We start from the raw sequence: 21,247 nt of genomic DNA, 5'->3' as shown, positions 1-21,247 counted from the left end.
ATTGTTTCACTTTGATTAATTTGTTAATTAATATCTTTTAGGGTTATTCAAATGCTCAGAAGAATATTCTTCTTCAGGTGGATCAGAACTGTGTTCGCAATTCTTATGATGTCTTCTCTTTGCTGCGGTAAGAAACTTCGTAGAGTCCTCCTGCATTTTCTAAAGAATCTTCCTCATTTTGAGTCTGTGACATTTCAGGGTGAGGAAATGTATGGGAGGTTTAGAAGCTGTTATTCAGGCTTGGCATTTTTTAATGAGAGCTTCATAACTTTTGTAGCTACAGTGATTTAAGTGTATCTCCTTCACAAAACCTTTGAAGAGTCATTTCCTTTCTTTGGACAGTGGGAGAGAGTGATTGGAAGCCAGTGATCTTAAGACAGGGCATGAGCTATTTCTAGTCTTTTGCACTAGAAAGAGCAGCAAGCAGAAGTACAAAATTTAGACTTATCAGAATTTTAACAACTACAGCACTACTAGAAAAGTCCTCCCATAGCCCCAGACACAGCTTAGAGTTTTGACCTGCTGTTCATCTTTTAACAGAACCATGTTTGGCAGGGCAAAGGAGCTTTGCACGAATCTCATGTTCAGAGGCTTAACTGCTGCAACTCTGTATTTTTATAATGTCTGGCTTAATTTTGAAAGATTTTAAAATTTGTTTTTAATTTTCAGTGTTGTAGATCATCTAGGACATTTTCCTAAGAGGCAGGTTACCAAAATAAATGCAATTCAAAATAAAGTTCACAGTGACACTCAACCTGTGTTCACCCTCCTCAGACAGATGGTTCATTGAAATTTGATTTTGGAAGTCTTTTTCTAATGTTTACATAACACATCATAAATTTCAGACCATTAGACATCCCTTATATATCTACTAGAGAAGAGTCCAGAAGGATTATTGGACTCTTGTCCCATTGGATGATTATTTATTTTATAAACATTATGAAATGGGCCTTTCCTTTGCAAATCTTGAATTTTATTATCCACGATGATAGAGAGTTTGGTCACATGGACTGTATAAATTGCTCTTAAGAGACAATGATTTCAACTAAAGTAACCACACACATTTGATGACTTTTGATTCTCATCTGAGAAGTACTTTCACTTTGAATTCTTAGGCTAAATAACAGAATGAACAGGATTTAGTAACCAGATAGTAGAGAAAGCAGGAGGTGTCAAAATATGTAACTCATATTTTTGAGCCTATTCAGTTTGGGACTACATTAAGTTTTAAGTATTGGAAAGAAGACTGTACAGAAATAATTTGAAAAGTGAGTAAGCCACTAATATTTCTTGACCTGTTTTCTTAAGTAAAATGAGAGTATAGATATTATTTTAAAGGTATTTTCCAAGTATGAGATTCTGTGATCTTATTAGAGAAATCAGTAGATTAAAAGAGAAAGGAATGCAAAGTCAGTGAGAAGGAGAGGATTTGGGAAAGGCAGCCTCATAAACTAAGAGAATCAGATTCAAGGAGCATCAAAAGCTCCTTCATGATACAGAAGAATGGGAACTGACCAGACAGACTGTAGCATCTCGGGAAGCAGCACGGCGGCGTAATAGAGAATGCTTCCATCAACCTGACCCTGACTTGAGTTATCCTTGATTTATCCAATTCGTTTACCTCTGTGATTCTTCTAGAAGTTGGAAGCAGTGAAGTGTAATTTACAAGCATTTTCACATTTATGATCTCATTCTCTTAGAAACTTTTTATGTTCACACACCAGTGTAGAAGCTGAAGTCAAGAGGTGTTAAATGATGTATTTACCTGAGGGCACACAGTAGGAAAGAGCCATGCTGGAGGTCGGTATGAAGGTTTTCTGACAAGCATGTTTTGTAGATCCTTCTCTAAGTCTCACTTACCTTTGTAGGCTGGTGGTTATGAGGTGAACATTGGTAGTGGCTCAGTTAGTTAACACTGATCTTGCAATGATATGTCTCTTGGGGGTTTCATTTCTAGGGTATCTTTCAGAGACCTCAGGTGGGTTAGCAGTTTGAATTGCCTTATTAACAGTGGCCCTATCTTTACCATTGTGTTAAATCATTTATAGCTGGTAGCACATTCCCAGGGAAATGCAGCTTTCTCTGAAAATTCTCTCAAGACATTAGAAAAAAAGCAACCATCATCTCTCTGCTCAATCAAGAGTGCTTGGAAAACAATTTTGTGTCCATCAGTTTTGTTCATAGTTTGCCTTCTTTATTTAACTCAGGCAACATTGTTCCTGGATGAGAATAATTTAAGAAATATATCTTCTCTTTTCCTGATGCTTTCTTGGTTTGTGAAATTGTTACTTCTTGATCTGTAATTTTATGTGAAAACACACAGTCAGAATTTTTTAATATCACTTTTAACTCCACAAGATTCTCAGTGTCTTTTGGAGTCAGGATCCCAATCCAGGTCTCCTGGTTCTGTTTTTTGAGAGTGTATTCTAATTAATAACTTTCACTGTGTTGTTATGTGTGACTGTCTCAGGAAAGCAGGAAATCTTGACTAAGGCAAGGATTTGGAAGCACCAAAGACCAGGGTTAAAACTCCCTCAGATGGATGTGATGTACCATTTTTTAGGAAAACAATACCCTGAGGTTTTACTCAGACTTTTTTCACCTATAGTGAAGAATTTAGGCTAATTTTGGTTGTCAAAATAATAGAAACTTTTTCTAAATTTACCTTTAGTGTGTGCAATGGTAATTAAATTTTTGCTTCTTTAACCCTTGGAAATTCCTGCATTAAGAGTTAGTTTTCATGTAAGCCAGTGGTTCTCAACCTTCTGGCCCTTTAAATACAGTTCCTCATGTTGTGACCCAACCATAAAATTATTTTCGTTGCTACTTCATAACTGTAATGTTGCAACTGTTATGAATCATAATATAAATATCTGATATGCAGGATGGTCTTAGGTGACCCCTGTGAAAGGTTCGTTCGACCGCCAGAGGGGTCGCGATCCACAGGTTGAGAAACACTGATGTAAGCAGACATTTAATTAAGAGCCATTTGATCTTTACCACAAGGTGTCGATGTTGCTCTTTAACTGGCATTTGAAGTTTATTTTACAATGCTGAGGTGAGAAAAATAGGGTTAAAGATTAAAAATAGGGCATTTATTTTTAGGAGTTAACTTTTTTCTATTATTCCTTTTAGGTTAAGGGGTTTCTAGATGTATTAGATAGCCTTTTCCTGTTGGTTCTGTTAATATTTTTTTCTCTTTTAGGGAGTTATTGAAAGATGATAAAGAGAGGAGGAAGGACATGTCAGGTGTGCAATTTAGAATTCTAACTATGGTAACAGTATGGACAAGACCTGAGGGAAGAGACTGATAGCAAGGAGGTATCTGTAACCCTACCTGTTCTCTGTGATTGAAAGATGATTTTTGATGTTTAAAAACTAATTTTTTTCTTTCTTTCACATGTCCTCACAAAGGTAGTTCTATCGAAGTGAGATATGTAGGCATAATTCTGGTTTTCTTCTAGTATAGTTCTTATTTTTTTTCCCTTCCCCTTTTGACTTGTCCTACATTAGGCAGTTTAATAAGTGGAAGTATGGTGTGGAAGTCATGGGCCCTCCACTGAGATTCCAGTTGTAAAACTGCCATATGCCCATAACTGGATGCAAGACTTTGGGCAAGTTCATTTGGTATGTTGCAAACTGCTCCTGTAAAATAGGGATAGGGTTTGTCTCAGAGGAATATTATGAGAATAAAATTAGGTAAAATGCTGGAAACATCCTACTATAGTTACTTGCATATAGTAGACATTTAATAAATAAAAGTTTTCACTTTCCTCTTTACTTCCCCATCTTATGCCAGTGTTCTTTTTTATGTCATCACTGGTTTTTCCAATATTTAGCACAATTTTCCTTTCTTGCCCTTCTAATGCCTACCACCTGTGCTACTAATCCTAAACAGTCACGATGAAAATGGTTTAGCATGTGCATGTCTTTTTCTTCCTAACGACACTGAAAACTTCATAAAGGACAGGATTATTTCATATGGTTATATTTCTTCACTCTCTCTTATCGGGTTCTTGGTCTTGTTGGCGTTCCCGTGGATCCTGTTGTGATCCTAGAGCAGGGGTGGGCAAACTTTTTGACTCGAGGGCCACAATGGGTTCTTAAACTGGACCGGAGGGCCGGAACAAATGCATGGATGGAGTGTTTGTGTGAACTAATATAAATTCAAAGTAAACATCATTACATAAAAGGGTACGGTCTTTTTTTTTTTTTAGTTTTATTCATTTCAAACTGGCAGGATCCGCCCGCGGGGCCTTGGTTTGCCCACGGCTGTCCTAGAGGCCTAGTTCCTGTGGGTCCTAGGACTCCTTCTCATTGCTTTCTGCCTGAGTACTCTCTTCCATTACCACAGCTTCCACAAACTCTTCCACATGTTAATGACTCTCAGATCTATATCTCTAGTTCCTACCTCTTTTTTTTATGTTTTTCTGATCTTTTTTTTTTTTCTCCAATTATCAGTGGACACTTACACTTTCATGATGTGTGGGAACCTCAACCCTAACATGGCAAGAGCTACACTCATTGGCCTAGTTTTCCTTTCCTTTTCCCTGGTTTGCTAGTGGTATTATCACCATTTCAGGTACCTCAGGTGAACACACCCCTCTTTGTTCTCACCTCTGTCTTCCTGGACTATTTTCTGACCTTTTAACTAATCTCCCTATGACCAGTTTTTTTTTTTTAATGCAATTAATAGCTATTTATGGAGTACTTTGTGCCAGGAATTATTCTTATTATTCTAATTAATTATTCTCTTAATTCTCACTACAACCCTCTGAGGCAAGAATTATTCCTATTCTTATTTGCAGATGATGAAATTGAGGCACAAAGCAGTTAAATTGCTTATTCAGGGTCACACAAGCAGTGTTAACCTGTATTTAACCCAGACAGTCTAGCTCCCAAGCCCAGGTTCTTAACCAGTACATCCCACTGCTTTGTAATTTTGTACACTGCTCCAGTATAATTCATCTGCCACATTTCTGCCAGAGTGACCTTTTTTATTTTTTTAAGTTTTTTATTGTTGAAAGTACTACATATGTTCCCTTATTTTCCCTATCGACTCCCTTCAGGCCTCCCCCTCCCGCCTCACCCCCCCACTGTCTGTGTCCATGGGTTATGCATTATGCATACAAGGACTTTGTTTGATTACCTCCCACCCACCCACCCTCCCCCGCCTTCCCTCTGAGATTCAGCACTCTGTTCCATGCTTCCATGTCTCTGGATCCACTCTGTTCATCAGTTTGTTAATTAGATTCCATATATGAGTGAGATCATGTGATACTTGTCTTTCTCTGACTGACTTATTTCACTTAGCATGATACTCTCCAGCCAGAGTGACCTTTTTTTAAAAGGTACATCAGTTTTGTCATTAGGTTTAGAAATCTTTGAATAAATGTGGTATTCAAAAGATGTTGTTCTAACACTTCATAGGGACTAGTGTCCTTATTTCAAGTCTTCCTACCCTGCCTGTGCAATTAATAGCTAGCATTTATTGGGCACTTACTGTGTTATATTAGTTCTTCATTGTCTAGTTCTCTTGTCAGCACCCTCAAACTGAGAGCTCCTTTAGGCTGGAATCCTTGTTTTATCAATCTTTGTATTGGTGCTATCACAGTGCATATCCTATGTAATAAAAGGCTAATATACAAATTATCCCCTCGACCGGGAGTTCAACCGGAACTCTGACCAGGGGCGGGGCCAGGTCCACATCCCCCCCCCCCCCCCGCTGGCCTCGCCCACGACCCCCCCCCCCCATTGGGGCTGGCTAGCAAACTGCCCGCAGCCCCTCCCCCCAGCTGGCCCTGCCCCTGATCAGCCCCAATCTGGGTGGACTGGACCCGCCTGTGCACAAATTTGTGCACTGGGCCTCTAGTCATATATATTAAGCATTTATTATCTGCAAATTGAACTATTCTTCAGGTTGTAGAGGACTAGGTTTTGATGCCTATTACTGGTTTGCATCACGCTAAATGAGAGTTGTAAAAAATTTTTAGGCTTGGTATCTAAAAGTGTTGAAAATATAATCAGATATGTGAACCTTCAACTGCCTCTTTTCTTTCTTCCCTTCACATAACACCTGGCGAGATTTCAGGATTCTGTGACTTTTAATTTTATTCCTTACATAGATTTTTCTGGAAGATCTTTATCTGGCTGTCTGGAGGCAAATTGCTCCCCCCCCCCACCCCCTTGATAGAAAATACTTTCTGCTATAAAATTTTAAACTTAGAAAGGAAATGGTTACATCAGATAAATTATTCTTAGGGTGATATTTAGAAAACAGATGGGGTGAAATGTATAAGGGCATTAACTGTCCATAATCTTTAAATTTTGCATGTGATCACCAACTTTTGATCTCTTCCTAAGTAGTAATTGCAAGTATACAGAATATAGCTAAGTACTCAGCTGAAAGTGAAATATGTCACAAAATTTATGTATTAAAACTCATATTCTTTTCTATGTATGGTAGAGACTAGGCTCTTAAGCCAGTGTCTGGGTGCTCGTTTTTAATAAATTAGAAAGGGAACTGAGAGGATTACTGTTAAGGTAGACACACTGAGAGCAAGCAAGGAGAAGTGAAAGCTGATAGTTTGCTGTTTGTGATGTACTCTTTGATTCTGGAATATAACTGAGTGGTAAATCATGTTAGCTACTGTCTTACCTTTGTAGTTGCCACATTTGGATTTGCTAGTAGCCCTCTCTCACTACTTCACATAAAAGGAGGGCTGGGAAGAAATATTTTAATTGTAAAGAGAGACAAAGTAAGAAAATAGAGGCAGCTTACCTCTTCCACCATGTGAGGTTATGTGCAAGCAGTCAGTCCTTTACCCAAGCACCTCTCCATGTTGCAGTTCACTGAAGTTAATAATGAGAATTATTACTATTGAGAGTGCACCATGTTAGTTTTCACTAATGCTATCGCCATAGAACAGATGAAGAAACGGAACCTTCAAAAGGTGAAAGGACTTGCATGGCACCCTAAGATGAAAAAGTGTAAAAGCAGATTTGAATAAAGGTCTGCTAGGCAGTGCCTGTGCTTTTTCCCATTATACCATATTGATGTCATATTATCAGTAAAATATAAAGTTTGTGATTACGAGAGTTTATGTAAGAAAGCAGGCATGTGTGAAAAGTTCTAGAAAGATTTTCAATCAAAATTTAAAATGAAAAATTTTGGTATTTAAGTTTTGGTTAAACAAAATTCGGTTTATGTGTAATAGCACACATTTTATTCTTATTCTTCTTGTTCTCTCTCTCTGCGTACACACATAAAAACACACACATACAGATATATTTACAAAAATAGAGCTTTAACAAAATACTGGAGTAATTTTGGGTGCATTCCCCCTCCCTTCTACTTTTTGTCTTGTCTTCTTCCTTTAACCATTCTCCACCACTATCCTGCCAGAAAGCCACCAGCTATTATAGACTGAATGTTGTGCCCTCTCAGAAACCATAGGTTTATCTCTTCTTCTTCAATGCAATGCTTATACTGATTTTCTAGTCTTACTACTTTTACGAAACCTAGACCTTTTCAAGTAATGTTGAAGAGTAATGGGCATTACTTTTGAAAATAGTGAGTATTCTACTCCAGTTCTTATTTAATTGAAAACATTGAGTATTTTGCTGTGCAGAATATTTTCTGTTAATTTTGGAAAATCTTTAAAATAGTTTTTTCTATTTATTTAACGTTTTTATTAGGGATGGATGCTGAATTTTTGGAAATGCCATTTCACATTTATTGACATATATTTTCTTCTTTTAACTTATAGTTGCATTAAGGTATGTAGATTTCCTGATATTGCATTCATAGTTAGTTAATAGGTTACTCTTTTGCTCATTCCTATAAGGGAGATTGGTATATACTAGTAGTATTTGTAATAGTTGTTTTTCTTTGTGGGGGACAGTATAGGTAACTATTTTTTCTAAGATCTTAAAATTGAATTGTGAAGCTTTTCATCTTTTTCTATGACCCTGATCTGTTAATTAATAATAATACTATCTACCTCATTGGGTTGTTTGGAGGATTAAATGGATTAATATGAAGTACTTAGTACAGTGACTGAATATAGTTAGCACTTTATGGGTTGGCTATTAGCATCATCATCATCATCTGAAACACCTTAAATAATTTTGGAAATTTTCAGGTATTTAAAGATTAGTTAGAATTTAGCTATTAACTTCTCTAGTTCAGGGTGCCTTTATAATGATAAATCTTACTCTAATACCTTTAGTGCTATTTGCTCTGTCCATATTTTTTCTACTTCTCCATGGTTTATTCTTGGCAGTTTATTTTTTGCTAAGAAACCATTTATTTTCCTCTAGATTTTAAAATTTATTGCTAAAACAGTGCATGCAATTTTACTTTATAATTCTCTTAACCATTTCAGTAATTTTTAAAAAAATATATTTTATTGATTTTTTACAGAGAGGAAGGGAGAGAGATAGAGAGTTAGAAACATCGATGAGAGAGAAACATTGATCAGCTGCCTCCTGCACATCTCCTACTGGAGATGTGCCCGCAACCCAGGTACATGCCCTTGACCGGAATCGAACCTGGGACCTTTCAGTCCGCAGGCCGACACTCTATCCACTGAGCCAAACCGGTTCCGGCCCATTTCAGTAATTTACAGCATACTTTCTAATTACTCCAGAAAGCCATTCTAGCACATTGTATGTGGGAAACGTATTTATACGTTCTACCAGTGTAGTAGAGCACGGGACACGTATTAATACGTTTTTTATAGACTAGCGGTAGAATGCGGGTAACGTATAAATACGTAAACTAATGTTATCGTAATTTTACTGAACGTTGCCATTTGCGCAAAAAATTAGCAAAAATGGCCCGCGCCACCTGTTAGCGCCCGATAAAAACTACCCGCAAACAATGTGCTAGTATTTATGTTATAGAAATATTGTTATATTATGAACTCTTCTTGAATAGGATGCTTTCTGATGATGAAATTGTAATACTTTGTGTGAGCTAAAACAAAGTATTTGAGTTTCTCAGAATGAGAATGGAGAACATAAACTTAGGGAATGCATATCTCTAGTTTACAGTTTTATCTCCAGAATATAACACCAACCTGGCTCAGCATAGATACCAAGTAAATATTTGTTAAATTATTTAACAAATGATTAAATTAATAAATGAATGGGTGAAATACAATCTGTTTGGATAATAACTGAAGAACAAATAGGTTTGGGGAGAAAATTTTAAAATGGTAGATCTTGAATCATCTTTCTAAAGATAATTAATACTAACCTTGGATATTAACCTTGGATATTAATATTAACCCTCACAGTTATAGTATATTTTTAATGTAAAATAGCTGAAAGTTATGTAAAGGCATTGTATGGTAAATTAATTCCAGCTTATGAAATGAACTAACCAGTAGTCATGACTTACCGATAGATCTCATAGTCTTTAATTTGTACCTTTTGTAGGCTGTTCATGCTGCTAAGTCTGCTTCTCTAGTGTACTGAATGGAAACAGGGAGGGGGACATAATGGGTAAATTAACAGCCCTCCCCAAAACAGTGTCCAGAACTCCTGGCTTAGAGCAAGCGTTTTTTTTCAAATGTTGTTGGGATGGTGGATGAAGTTCATAAAATCAGTGTAAAGAGCATCCTTTGAGGGTAGTGATGAGCAGTCCTCTGCCTAAGAGATATTCTCTGTCTCTGTCCCTGCCCTTCAGTTCTGGCTTGGGTTTACAGGGCTGCTTTGCCAAAGATGTCCCTGCGAATTAAGGCTTTACCATCACAGCCCTCACAGCTGCCTTTTAACGTCTTCATTCCCATTGGTGCCAGGCATGTTCCAAGGCAGCTTTCCAAGGTTTAGTGATTTCACCCTGATACCTATGCCAGTAAAAATAACCAGTTACCATTAAATACCTACCCCATCTATAGCTTGAATTTTACATGCTGTTTTATTAAGAGAACTTATCAGAGAGATTTTAGGAGAATTAATACATTATACTCAAAAATATATCATCTAGCCCTTGAAATGACCCTTTGTCCAAAAGTGTTATATTTTACCTTTAAAAAATATGAAATTCAGCATGTTTATCTGTTGAGGAGAGTGGACATTGTAATAACCTCATTCCTACGGTTGATTCTTTATGACTGGAAGTACTTTTTCAACATGAGAAACCAGATTCTTTTTTTTCTTCTTTTTTTTTTAATTGCTTAAAGTAATACAAAGGGTATTACATATGTGTCCTTTCCCCCCCCCCCTGCCCTAGACAGTCCCCTAGCCTCCCCTATCCCCCAGTGTCTTATGTCCATTGAGAAACCAGATTCTTAACTTTGGGGATTTATAATAGGACAGATTAACAGATACAGCAAGCAAGGAGTCTTATGTTCATTGAAAAGTTAGTAATAATTTATAAATATATATTTTTGGTATTGTAGAAATAAGCGAGAATCTCAGGCACAGGCGGTAGAGAAGGAAAATAATATTTGCGAATCTCAAACTTGAAAGGCACGTAAATGCTAAAAACTTACCATACATATTTGTGTAATATTCACAATAGCCATGCTACTATTATAATTGTGTTTTACTGTTAAGCGAACTTCAGCTTGGAAAAGTTGAGCTAGTATGTTATTCAGAGTCCAAACCTGTCCGATGGCAAAGGCCTTTCCAATATATTTCTCCTTCTCATGTGGAAGAATTCCCTTTGACATTCCTTTCTCTCCTTGAGACTGCCTAACAGCATCCAAACCCCTTCCAATAAAACTGCTTTGGTGGTGCACCTGAGTATAACATGGGCCAGGCATTTCTTTTTTCCTTTTTTCTTTTTCTTTTTTATTAAGTATGTGTTTTTATTGATTTCAGAGAGAAAGGGAGAGGGAGAGAGAGATAGAAACATCAATGAGAGAGAGAATCATTGATCGGCTGCCTCCTGCACATCCCTCACTAGGGATTGAGCCGCAACCCGGGCTTGTGCCTTGACTGGGAATCGAACCGTGACCTGGTTCATAGATTGATGCTCAACCACTGAGCCACGCCGGCTGGGCAGCCCAGGCATGTCTTAGTCTTATGGCACTTGCACAGTGGAGGCTTTCATAATAGGCTTTTCGAGAACCATCCAAAGTATGTCTAACATACTCCTGACCTCTGTACCTCCCTGTGCGGGAGGTTTGCTGTTAGGAGTGTTTCTCTAACTCTATGACCACAGGTTTCTTCATTCTTAACCTGTCAATCTGGTAAGCATGAAGTGCTTGGACACAATGACTTTTTCTTAGCTAGCATCTCTCTCTATTTTCAAGGTCCCATCTTGTAAATCCCAACTCTGTAAGAAGCACACTAATTCCATAGAGGTAAAATGACTTTTCCACAGTAGCACGATTTTTATGCCTCAGAGATTCTTTGATTCTAGTGACAGAGTCTATTATGAACCTTGGAGTGGAACTGGCTTTAAACAGTTTATGGGGAGAACATCTGAAGATTTAAATTCATGAACAATTTAGTGCAAGCCAAGAAATTAACTCTACAGCTTTCAAAGAGGAGCTAACATTATCTTTTGTCTTATTAATTAAAATACAGTATCCAGAACAAGGGAAGTAATAGTCTTCCTGGACTTCATGTTCATTAGATATATTTGGAAAAATTTGTTTAATTAAAAATTTAAAAAGTATTTTTATTGATTCCAGAGAGGAAGGGAGAGGGAGATAGAAACATCAATGATGAGAATCATTGATCAGCTGCCTCCTGCATGCCCCTTACTGGGTATTGAGCCCCCAACCCGGGGATGTGCCCTGACCAGAAACCGTGACCTCCTGGTTCATAGGTCAACACTCAACCACTAAGTCACACCAGCCGGGCTATTTTGTTAAATTTGAGTCCCAGTTTACTTTGATGAGAAAGAGCTAGGGGAGATGCCAGGACAACGATGGGTTTTAAACCAGTTATAAAAAACTAGTTGGGAATAGAGGATATTTAGCTCAGAGAAAAAAGCACTATGGAAATACAGTTGCTATCTTTAAACTAAACAGTTATTTAATTAATTTGGCAAACAGTTATTTGGGTAATAATAAAATGTACTGTTTGAAGTGGGATCATCCAATGGAATGGTAGCAAATGAGTGAACATAGGTGTGCTCACTTCTCTTGAAGAAATCTATAAATTGCTGCCGAATTTCACTTGCTGTGAGGGTTGAGTCCATCTTGAAAGTAACCTTACAGAAAATAATCAAAGAAAAAAACTAAGAGATAAGTAGGCATTACATAAGACTCCCGGCTTCTTAGGTAAGTCAAAGCAGGACATGGGTAAGCGGTTTGATCTAAAACCTCTCTGTTGCCCTGGCTGGTTTGGCTCAGTGGCTAGAGCGTCAGCCTGCAGACTGAAGGGGCCCAGGTTCGATTCCTGTCAAGGGCACATGCCCGGGGTGTGGGCTCAATCCTCAGTGGGGGGAGCCCAGTGGGAGCCAAAGGAAGGCAGATGTTGACTCAGTGTAAGAAGGTACATTTTAGCCATTAGAGGTGTGCACCAGTGGAAATGATTCTTTGAAGGAGAGGGTGAACTCCTTATTACTGGAGTGTGGCTACCTGTAGCTGGCACCATCACAAAGTAATTTAATCACAGAATGATATAAGGAGAAAGCCAGTATATTAATTCTTCAGTGTTTTCAGTAGGATCTGTGACTTTAAGCAAAACAATGTATGACATATAACAAAACCAATTTTACCATAGGCTAATTGATATAAATAGGAGTTAAAGTTCCTATGGCATCTCATCAATATTATAATGAAACTAGAGGCCTGTTGCACGAAGAGATTCGTGCAATAGGCCTTCCCTTCCCTTGGCTGCTGGCACCAGTTTTCCTCTGGCACTCGGGACCCAAGCCTTCGCTCTGGCTGGGCTCCGTGTAGAGCCCCACCCCCAGCCATCAGGCCTCGCAGCTCCGCTGATCCCGGGAGCTGTGAGGCATCGTGGCTTCACTGATCCCAGGGCCGTGAGGCCTCGCTGCTTGGCAGGCTTCGGGTACGTTTGGCTTCGCTCCACTGCTTGGAGCCTAGTATGCAAATTAACCGCCATCTTTGTTGGCGGTTAATTTGCATATCACCCTGATTAGCCAATGGGAAGCATAGCGAAGGTACAGTCAATTACCCTTTTTGTCTTTTATTAGATAGGATGATGAACTAAATCACATTATTTGAGAATCTATTGTATATAATAAAGGAGTAAGATAATTGGTATTTATTAGCTATTTGGAGGAGGGGGCAGGGGGGGAAATAGTTGAATTTAATTATCTCAAGATAAGAGTTTATGATTATGTGGTAGTTGCACAACATTGTGAATGCACTAAGTACCACTGAATTGTACACTTAAAATAGTTGAATATTATGTGAATTTAACCTCAGTTTAAAACATCTTTGATTAAACTGGTTTTTTTCCATTGCATTCTGCTGGCAATTCATCATTCTACAGAATTTCACATGAGGCACCTTGGATACAGAAAAAGAAAGGTAGTTATATGGAGCTTAGAGTTTGGGTAAGAGTGGACATATGTGTGTGTATGAAGAGAGAACTGATTCAGTAAATCTGACGTGCCAGAATAATAGAGTGAATTGCTATTCTGAGGAAGAAGAGCTGACTTGGGTTCTGCTACCTATTCTTACCTCAGTGTCCTTAGCACAAATCTACCTTTTCTCAGTGTTAGAATTGGAGATAACCCACTTTATCCAGTTTTCAAGATCTTTATGCTTGAACTGTGACACCAGTTCAAAAATTTGTGGAAGATTAAATTGATTTAAAAAAAATATTTTTATTGATTTTAGAGAGGAAGGGAGAGGGAAGGAGAGAGAGATAGAAACATCAATGATGAGAGAGAATCATTGATCATCTGCCTCCTGCACACCCCCTACTGGGGATTGAGCTCTCAACCCAGGCATGTGCCCTTGACTGGAATCGAACCTGGGACCCTTCAGTCCATAGACCAACACTGTATCCACTGACCCAAACCAGCTAGGGCCAAGTTGATATTTTAAAAGAGCATCATATCAACTAAATCCAGGGGAAAGGACTTTGGCAAAAATACAGAATTGTGATCTTACAGGGTATGGTGTTTTTGTTAGGCTTGATTACAGTCTGGCAGAATTTTTTTTGAAGATATATTTTTTGTTTAAATAAAAACTATTTGTTCAGGTTTTGTTGGCTCATTTCTATTGAGTATTTTAGGTATTGATTTTTCACAATGGTGTTATAAACATCCTGAATCTGATGTTATGACAAATATGCTTATTTTATTTTCAGTTTTTGAAAATATTTGTTCTTATTTTATAGAAACACTATAAGATTGTACAGAGAGTTCCCATATACCCACACTCTTAATCTTTCACTAGTAGTATGGTTGAATAGGAGGCGTTCAGTCCTCTTCCTATGTTTCTTCTGTACTCTCACACTATAACCATACTCACAGTACTTCTGACCCCAGATGCGTGGGTTCTTTCCCACACCAAGAAATTCTGTGACACCAGCTGATGTCCCACAATTTAACTCATTTCTGACACACTCTACTTGGAGATAGTGTCAGAGCCCACAGGTAAGAGCTCAGTCCCATGGGACTGTTTCCCACTTGAGACACCAATCTCAAATCCAGGTTGTCACTTGCGCTTCTGATCAACTGGCTATAAATCAGAGGTTTCTACAACCACCTCCATGGGTTTGATTAATTTGTTAGTCACTCAACAAACTCAGGAAAAACAGTTTACTAGTTTATTGTACAAGGATTTGATGAAGGATACAGATGAATATCCAGGTGGAATGGATGTGTAAAGCAAGTTATGTGGGAAGGGGTGTGAAGCTTGCATGTCCCCTCCTGGCATGCCACTCTCCCAGCACCTACATGTTCAACAACCCAGAAGCTCCCCACACCCCATGTTATTGGGATTTTTATGGAGACTTCATTACGTAGGCATGATTAATTATTAAGTCTATTTCCAGCCCTTCTGCTCTGCTGGGAGAACGGGGGATAGGGCTGAAAATTCCAAGCTTCAAATCATGGCTTGCTCTTTCTGGTGACCAGCTATCATCCAGGAGCCCACCAAGAGTCACCTCATTAGAACAAAAGACACTGCTATCACGCAGGAAATTCCAAGGGATTTAGGAACTCTATGTTAGGAACTAGGGTCAAAGACCAGATAATAGAACAAAAGATGCGCCTAGTGCTTCTATCATTTAGGAAATTACAAAGGTTTTAGGAGCTCTGTGCCAGGAACCGGGGGCAGAGACCACCAGTATATATTTTCCATTATCTTACAGTGGTACATTTGTTATAATTAGTGAACCAATATTGATATGTTATTATTAACTAAAGTCTATACTTTATTGAGATGTCTTCTTCCAGGATCCTAATGTGGATACCAAATTACATTTAGTCATCATGCTTCCGGAGGTTGCTCTTTGCTTTAGATTCTCAGACTTTTCTTATTGTTGATGACCTTGATAGTTTTGAGGATTACTGGTCAGGTATTTTGTAGAATGTCCCTCTACTGAGATGTATGATGTTTTTCATGTTATTAGATTGGGTTTATGGGTTTCCTAACATTTTTGATGACCACACAGTAAGGATTATATGATTGTGAGAATATGTATAGAGGCTTACAATTGAGAATTTTACTACACATGGTCCATGTGAATCATGGAGCATGCTATGTGATAGATAAACTTTGCAGGTGAGAATTTTAAAATGAATTAGGTACAGGGTTTAGTAATCCACTCATCTAAGAAAGGAATGCTGGTCAGTCGTTTAAAGGAAAATGTCATTAGCAACCTGCTGTTGGTAGGGCCTTGCACTACTCTGTTAGTTAGCATTCCTTCCTATCAGTTCCAAGGGGAGCTCTGCACAAAATAAGCAATGGCAGAATGAAAACCAGAGTGCAGTTAGGTCAGCTCTTTGGAAAGAAGCTGAGTTGAAGTAGGAAGTTTATAAATCTAACTGTTAACCTCAGTATGCTCAGTCATATCTTCATTCTGGGGTGGGCGTTGGTGGAGAAGAGGAAGGAAGCACCTTGCCACTTTCTCTTATAAAACTTTCAACAGTAAAGATTTATTTAAAAACAACAACAACCTTTACATGGTGATGTAATTTCCTGGTAATTACTTGTGTCTCCCAGGAGATTGTAACCTTTGTGGGGACAGATAGTCTGGTTTGTCTTGCTTTCTTATAGCCTCTGGTGCTGAGCCTATTCCCTACCTAGCACTTGGTAGGTGTTAAATTAATGAAGAATAAATGGGAGTTTGTCAGACAGTCCAACGCACAGAAGATTACACCAGGTATCAGCATGTAGGAAGGTAGAGAAAGCTTGCCTGACATGTTAAAGAAATTCTTTCAGATGTAGGTTACATTCTCCTGCTCTAGGAAGCCTTCTTGGATCTTGCTTCATTTCCTGTACCCTCTTGGCACTTAAGAAGCATTCTGTATCTTGAACACTTAGCTTTATTAATCTTACATTATTTCTTTTTTTTCTTACGTTATTTCTTTTGATAGAGATGCCTTCTTATATCTCCAGTGCTAATTTTTTTGAGTGCCCATTATGTGCAAATATTGTGCTAGGTGTTGTACATATTTTATCCTATTAGTGTAGCACAATAAGCAAATGAAGAAATTGAGGCTTAGGAAGGTTTAATAACTTGCAGGAGGTTGTACAACACTTTCTTGGCACTGTCTGGAAGCTTGAGGCCTCTTCTACTGTCCTATGCTGTTTTTAACAGGATACATTGCTTCACAAGGATTTATATGCTTAATGAATGTCTTTTGTATACTCTTTTTTGATCAAAGGAACATGTAATATTAAAACTTCTTCAACCTTTGGAGCTGAACAGCAAAACTGGCGAAATAACTAACTTCAAATGTTGCATTTTTAAGGCTAAAAATAAATGTCTAACTTAGTGATTCTTTATATGATAAACTATTATTATAGAACCATTTTTATAAAGAACAGATAGAAACAGAAAGTTTTATAATTGTATAGTTGCTCAGAGAAAAAAAATACTTACTCAAAGTGTGTTAGTCATTCCAGTTTTGATGCATCAACATTAAGCTGTCCCCTGTAGCCCTGGAAACCGTAATTTCTCAGTGCTTGTTTTTAAACTACAGTTTTCTTTTTAATATAAGTAGATTCTGATGGTAGAAGAAAGTTGTCATGTGGAATTACTCGGTGGAGCCACTTGAATAGTCTTCAAACATTGTTTACATATAAATAAATTCACTACTCTGAAAAATGTTCTGAACAGGCACAGTATGTGCTGGCATCCGCAAGGCAGCCCATGTATGATACTGAGTTTAGACTACTCACAGGAGGTGGTGAAAAGGGCCTCTGAGAGAAAGCAAGTGGAAAAGGCAAGGTGTTGGCTCCCCCTCCGTTTGTTTGCTTTTTGAATTTCTTTTTATTTTTCCTGAAAATTCATAAAAATTTCTTTTCAAAATGAATATTTTTGTGAGGTATGGTTACCATGACACAGCCATAACACATTAATGTTCATTTATGATTTTTTTGAGTGGTTTGTTTTCCTTTTTTTTGTTGCTGTTTTCCAAATGAAAAGTTGGTATTAATCAGTTTTACTCACTGTGTCCATATATATTGCTCATCCATTCGATAGCTGTTTATTCCTCTTTTAGTTATTGTATTATGCTGGGGATACAAATAAGTAAGATATGACCCCAGCCTTCAAGGAGATTTTATTTATTTATTTATTTATTTATTTATTTATTTATTTTCAAATCCTCACCCAAGGATATGTTTTTATTGATTTTAGAGAGAAGGGAATGTGGTGGTGGTGGTGGTGGGGGGGGGGGGGCAGAAACATTGATGTAAGAGAAAAGCATTGATCGGTTGCCTCCTGTATCTGCCCTAACTGGGGATCAAACCTGCAACCTAGATATGTGCTCTGACCGGTAATCAAACCTGCAACCTTTTGATATATGGGACGACCCTCCAACCAACTTAGCCTCCTGGCCTGGGTTTCAAGGAGATTTTAATCTATGGGTTAGTTAGATAACTAAGCACAGAAATACAGTACCTTGTTAAATGCTCTGATGAGGTCCCATGATTCCTGCTCTGGGGCCACAGAGAAAGGAGGCCACAGGATGGTCATGGGAAACTTCATGGAGGAAATAACTTCATTCTTTTTCTTTCCTTCAACCCTTCCTCCACGCTTTTTAACAAAATTTAAATAGAGTAAAAGTTCTGTTCTACCCTTCCCAACCCTGCCCCAGTCTTGAAATAATATACTTTGTTTCTGTTATTTGATAAATAAACTTTAGATAGTGATTCTTGGCTTTGGACAGTGAAAGAAGAGGAATTTAGTAGATTTATGGTACCTGCCACCTTCTTTCTCTTCCTCCACCTCTATGTTTTTGTTAGTTATCTTATTCTTACATTATCAAGGTTAGTTTTTTTTTAAATTAACAATTGCTGTTATTATAATGGACTCTCCTGTGCTTTGTTTATAGGATAACTTAAAAAATTGAGCCATAAAGAAACACCCTGCATAATACTGTAGAGCCAAGTATCATTAATATACATATTATAGTATATAGTAAATTATATGATACATAATATTGCTATATACTGTCCAAGTGTGATTGGTCACAGAAAAGTAGTATAATTGTAAAGTAGTGCTATATTTATTTGGCAGTATCAATTTATACCAGCCAAACAATAATTAAATGTAACATAAGCCTACTAAGCTGCAAAAATATCTCATGCCTACAACATTCTACATTATATGCATAAGAAAAATCCATAGGCCTTATTCAGAAACTGTTTACTATTATTTTGTTTGCCATTTTATGAATCATGATGATTGACTTTCCAAGTACATAGTCGATTAAATGCTATAACTTAGTGATGCTACTGGCAGGAACATTATAAACCCAGAGAAATGTTATGTGAAAGTCTTATAGAAAGAGGAAAGGCAAAAAAAGTATTAGGAGGAAGATTATATGATAAAATCTTGCTGATGTTCGTAATGTTCCTCAATCTTTAAGAAAATGTTATTTTCATCATACACACAGACACCAGAGAAGTGAACAGTAATGCACTGAGGATATATTCCTATCCAAAATAATTAAAAAATTATTTTTGACAATGAAAAACAATAATAATATGATAAAGTTACCTGGAAAGTTATTTTGCATGAGAGGTCTTCTGTGAAGTCAGCCTAGTTGTATAATTATTCTGTATAGCATATTTGTAATATTGATGGAAATGCTTTGTTAAGTTAATTAAAACTCAGTCCCAACAGTTTTTACTGTGAGACAGCTGTTGACCTCATTATGAAATATGTCAGCTGGGGAAAAGGTCAGTCTGCCCCCTTGTTTTTGTCATGATTACATGGTTTAAACACTACGCTAATATCACTGCATTGACCTTTATTTCCAGAGAGTAAGAGATGGACTGGTTGCCTTGTGGGAGAGTCTTGATTTGTGATACTTTGTCCAGTACTCCCTGCTTTTATTTCTTGAGCATTTTATGTCTTTTTCCTTAGAAATATTTTCAGACTTGCAGAAATATTGCATAACTAGTACAAGAGCTTTCTCCCCTTTTACCACATTTGAGAGTAAATTAGAAAGATGATTCCTTATCACTCCTTAATAAATTAGTGCAGATTTTCTACAAATAAGAGCTTTCTCTTCTACCATCAAAATCAGAAAGTTAACATTGACACATTACCGCCATCTAATTCACACACCACATTTAAGTTTCTACAGCTGTCTCAATGTCTTTTGTAACAAAAGGATTCTATCCAGGATCACATTTTGCAATTAGTGGTCATTTCTCTTTATTCTCTCTCAGTCTGAAAAATTGCTCAGTCTTTCCTTGACTTTTATGACCATGGCATTTCAAAAAATTGTAGGACATTTATTTAGGTAATGTTCCCCAATTTTGGTTTGCCTGATGTTTCCTCACAGAGATTCAGAAAGGGAAATTTTACAAGTGATTTTGTGTTCTTGCATCCTATCAAGTGGAACACAATTTTGATTTGTCCTATTACTAGTGATGTTAACTGTGAATACTTGATTAGAGTGATGTCTGCCAAGTTTTTCCTCAGTCAAGTTATCCTTTTTGACTTGAGATCTGTATTTTGTGGGGAGGTGTTTTCAGATTATGCAAATATTTTATTTCTTATCAAATTTCCACCCATTCGTTTTAACGTATATTGATGTTTCTTGGTTGAATTAATTATTAAAATGATGGTTGTCAATGATTAATTTCGAATTCTATCATTTCTTCTATACTCATCAGTTGACATTCTGTAAGGAAAAGCTTTCTTTTCTTTGTTTATATCAGTATGGATTCATGGATTCCTATTTTATCCATGAATTATATAACCTGTTATATAATCTGTTACTATAATTATTGATTTTTTTAAAATATATTTTATTGATTTTTTACAGAGAGGAAGGGAGAGAGATAGAGAGTTAGAAACATCGATGAGAGAGAAACATCGATCAGCTATTTCCCGCACACTCCCCACTGGAGATGTGCCCGCAACCAAGGTACATGCCCTTGACCGGAATCGAACCTGGGACTTTTCAGTCCGCAGGCCGACGCTCTATCCACTGAGCCAAACCGGTTACGGCTAATTATTGATTCTGATATTCACATTATTCCAGGTTTGGCCATGGGAACCTTTTCAAGGTAGCTTATGTTTTCTTATAACCTAGTTCCATCATTCTTTGAGTATTCCCTTACTTTCTGAAACAACATGTTCCATATATTTCCTTTGTCTTTACATTAGAATTAGTCATTCCTCTAAGGCAGTGGTTCTCAACCTTCCTAATGCCGCGACCCTTTAATACAGTTCCTCATGTTGTGGTGACCCCCAATTTCATTGTTACAAATTGAACATAATTAAAGCATAGTGATTAATTACAAAAACAATATGTAATCATTTATGTGTTTTCTGATGAACTTAGGCGACCCTTATGAAAGGGTCATTCGACCCCCAAAGGGGTCGCAACCCACAGGTTGAGAACCGCTGCTCTAGGAAGCTTTGGTTTCTGCAGTGCAGAATGGTGTTTTAGAAACTGAGATATGAGTCTTTGTGTGTTCTTTGCAACTGGAGTGTCACTGCTCCCAGGCCCTCTGTGGAGAGAGCTAGGAAATATATGCACACATATACTCATCTGTGTATATCATCAATCTGTCTGTCTACCTACCTATCTACCTACCTTCTTACCTACCTACCTATGTCAAAACTATGAGCTCACAGAGATAGCTTCAGTTTCAATTCAATGCCA

General features: G+C 37.5%; 1 protein-coding gene across 5 annotated transcripts in view; it reads left to right on the top strand.

Annotated features, from left to right (window-relative positions):
* The window catches only part of UVRAG (UV radiation resistance associated), a 291,490-nt gene that overhangs the window by 74,268 nt on the left and 195,975 nt on the right, over positions 1-21,247 (top strand). For all 5 annotated transcript variants that reach the window (XM_059708402.1, XM_059708401.1, XM_059708404.1 and 2 more), the window contains one exon: positions 42-127. In XM_059708402.1, the coding sequence (XP_059564385.1) occupies positions 42-127 (86 nt within the window). The remainder of the gene's footprint in view (positions 1-41; positions 128-21,247) is intronic.

The sequence above is a fragment of the Myotis daubentonii genome, chromosome 9, assembly GCF_963259705.1.
Source record: "Myotis daubentonii chromosome 9, mMyoDau2.1, whole genome shotgun sequence".
NCBI lineage: Eukaryota > Metazoa > Chordata > Mammalia > Chiroptera > Vespertilionidae > Myotis > Myotis daubentonii.
The sequence above is the reverse complement of the archived record's forward strand: the minus strand, read 5'-3'. Positions and strand labels throughout refer to the sequence as shown.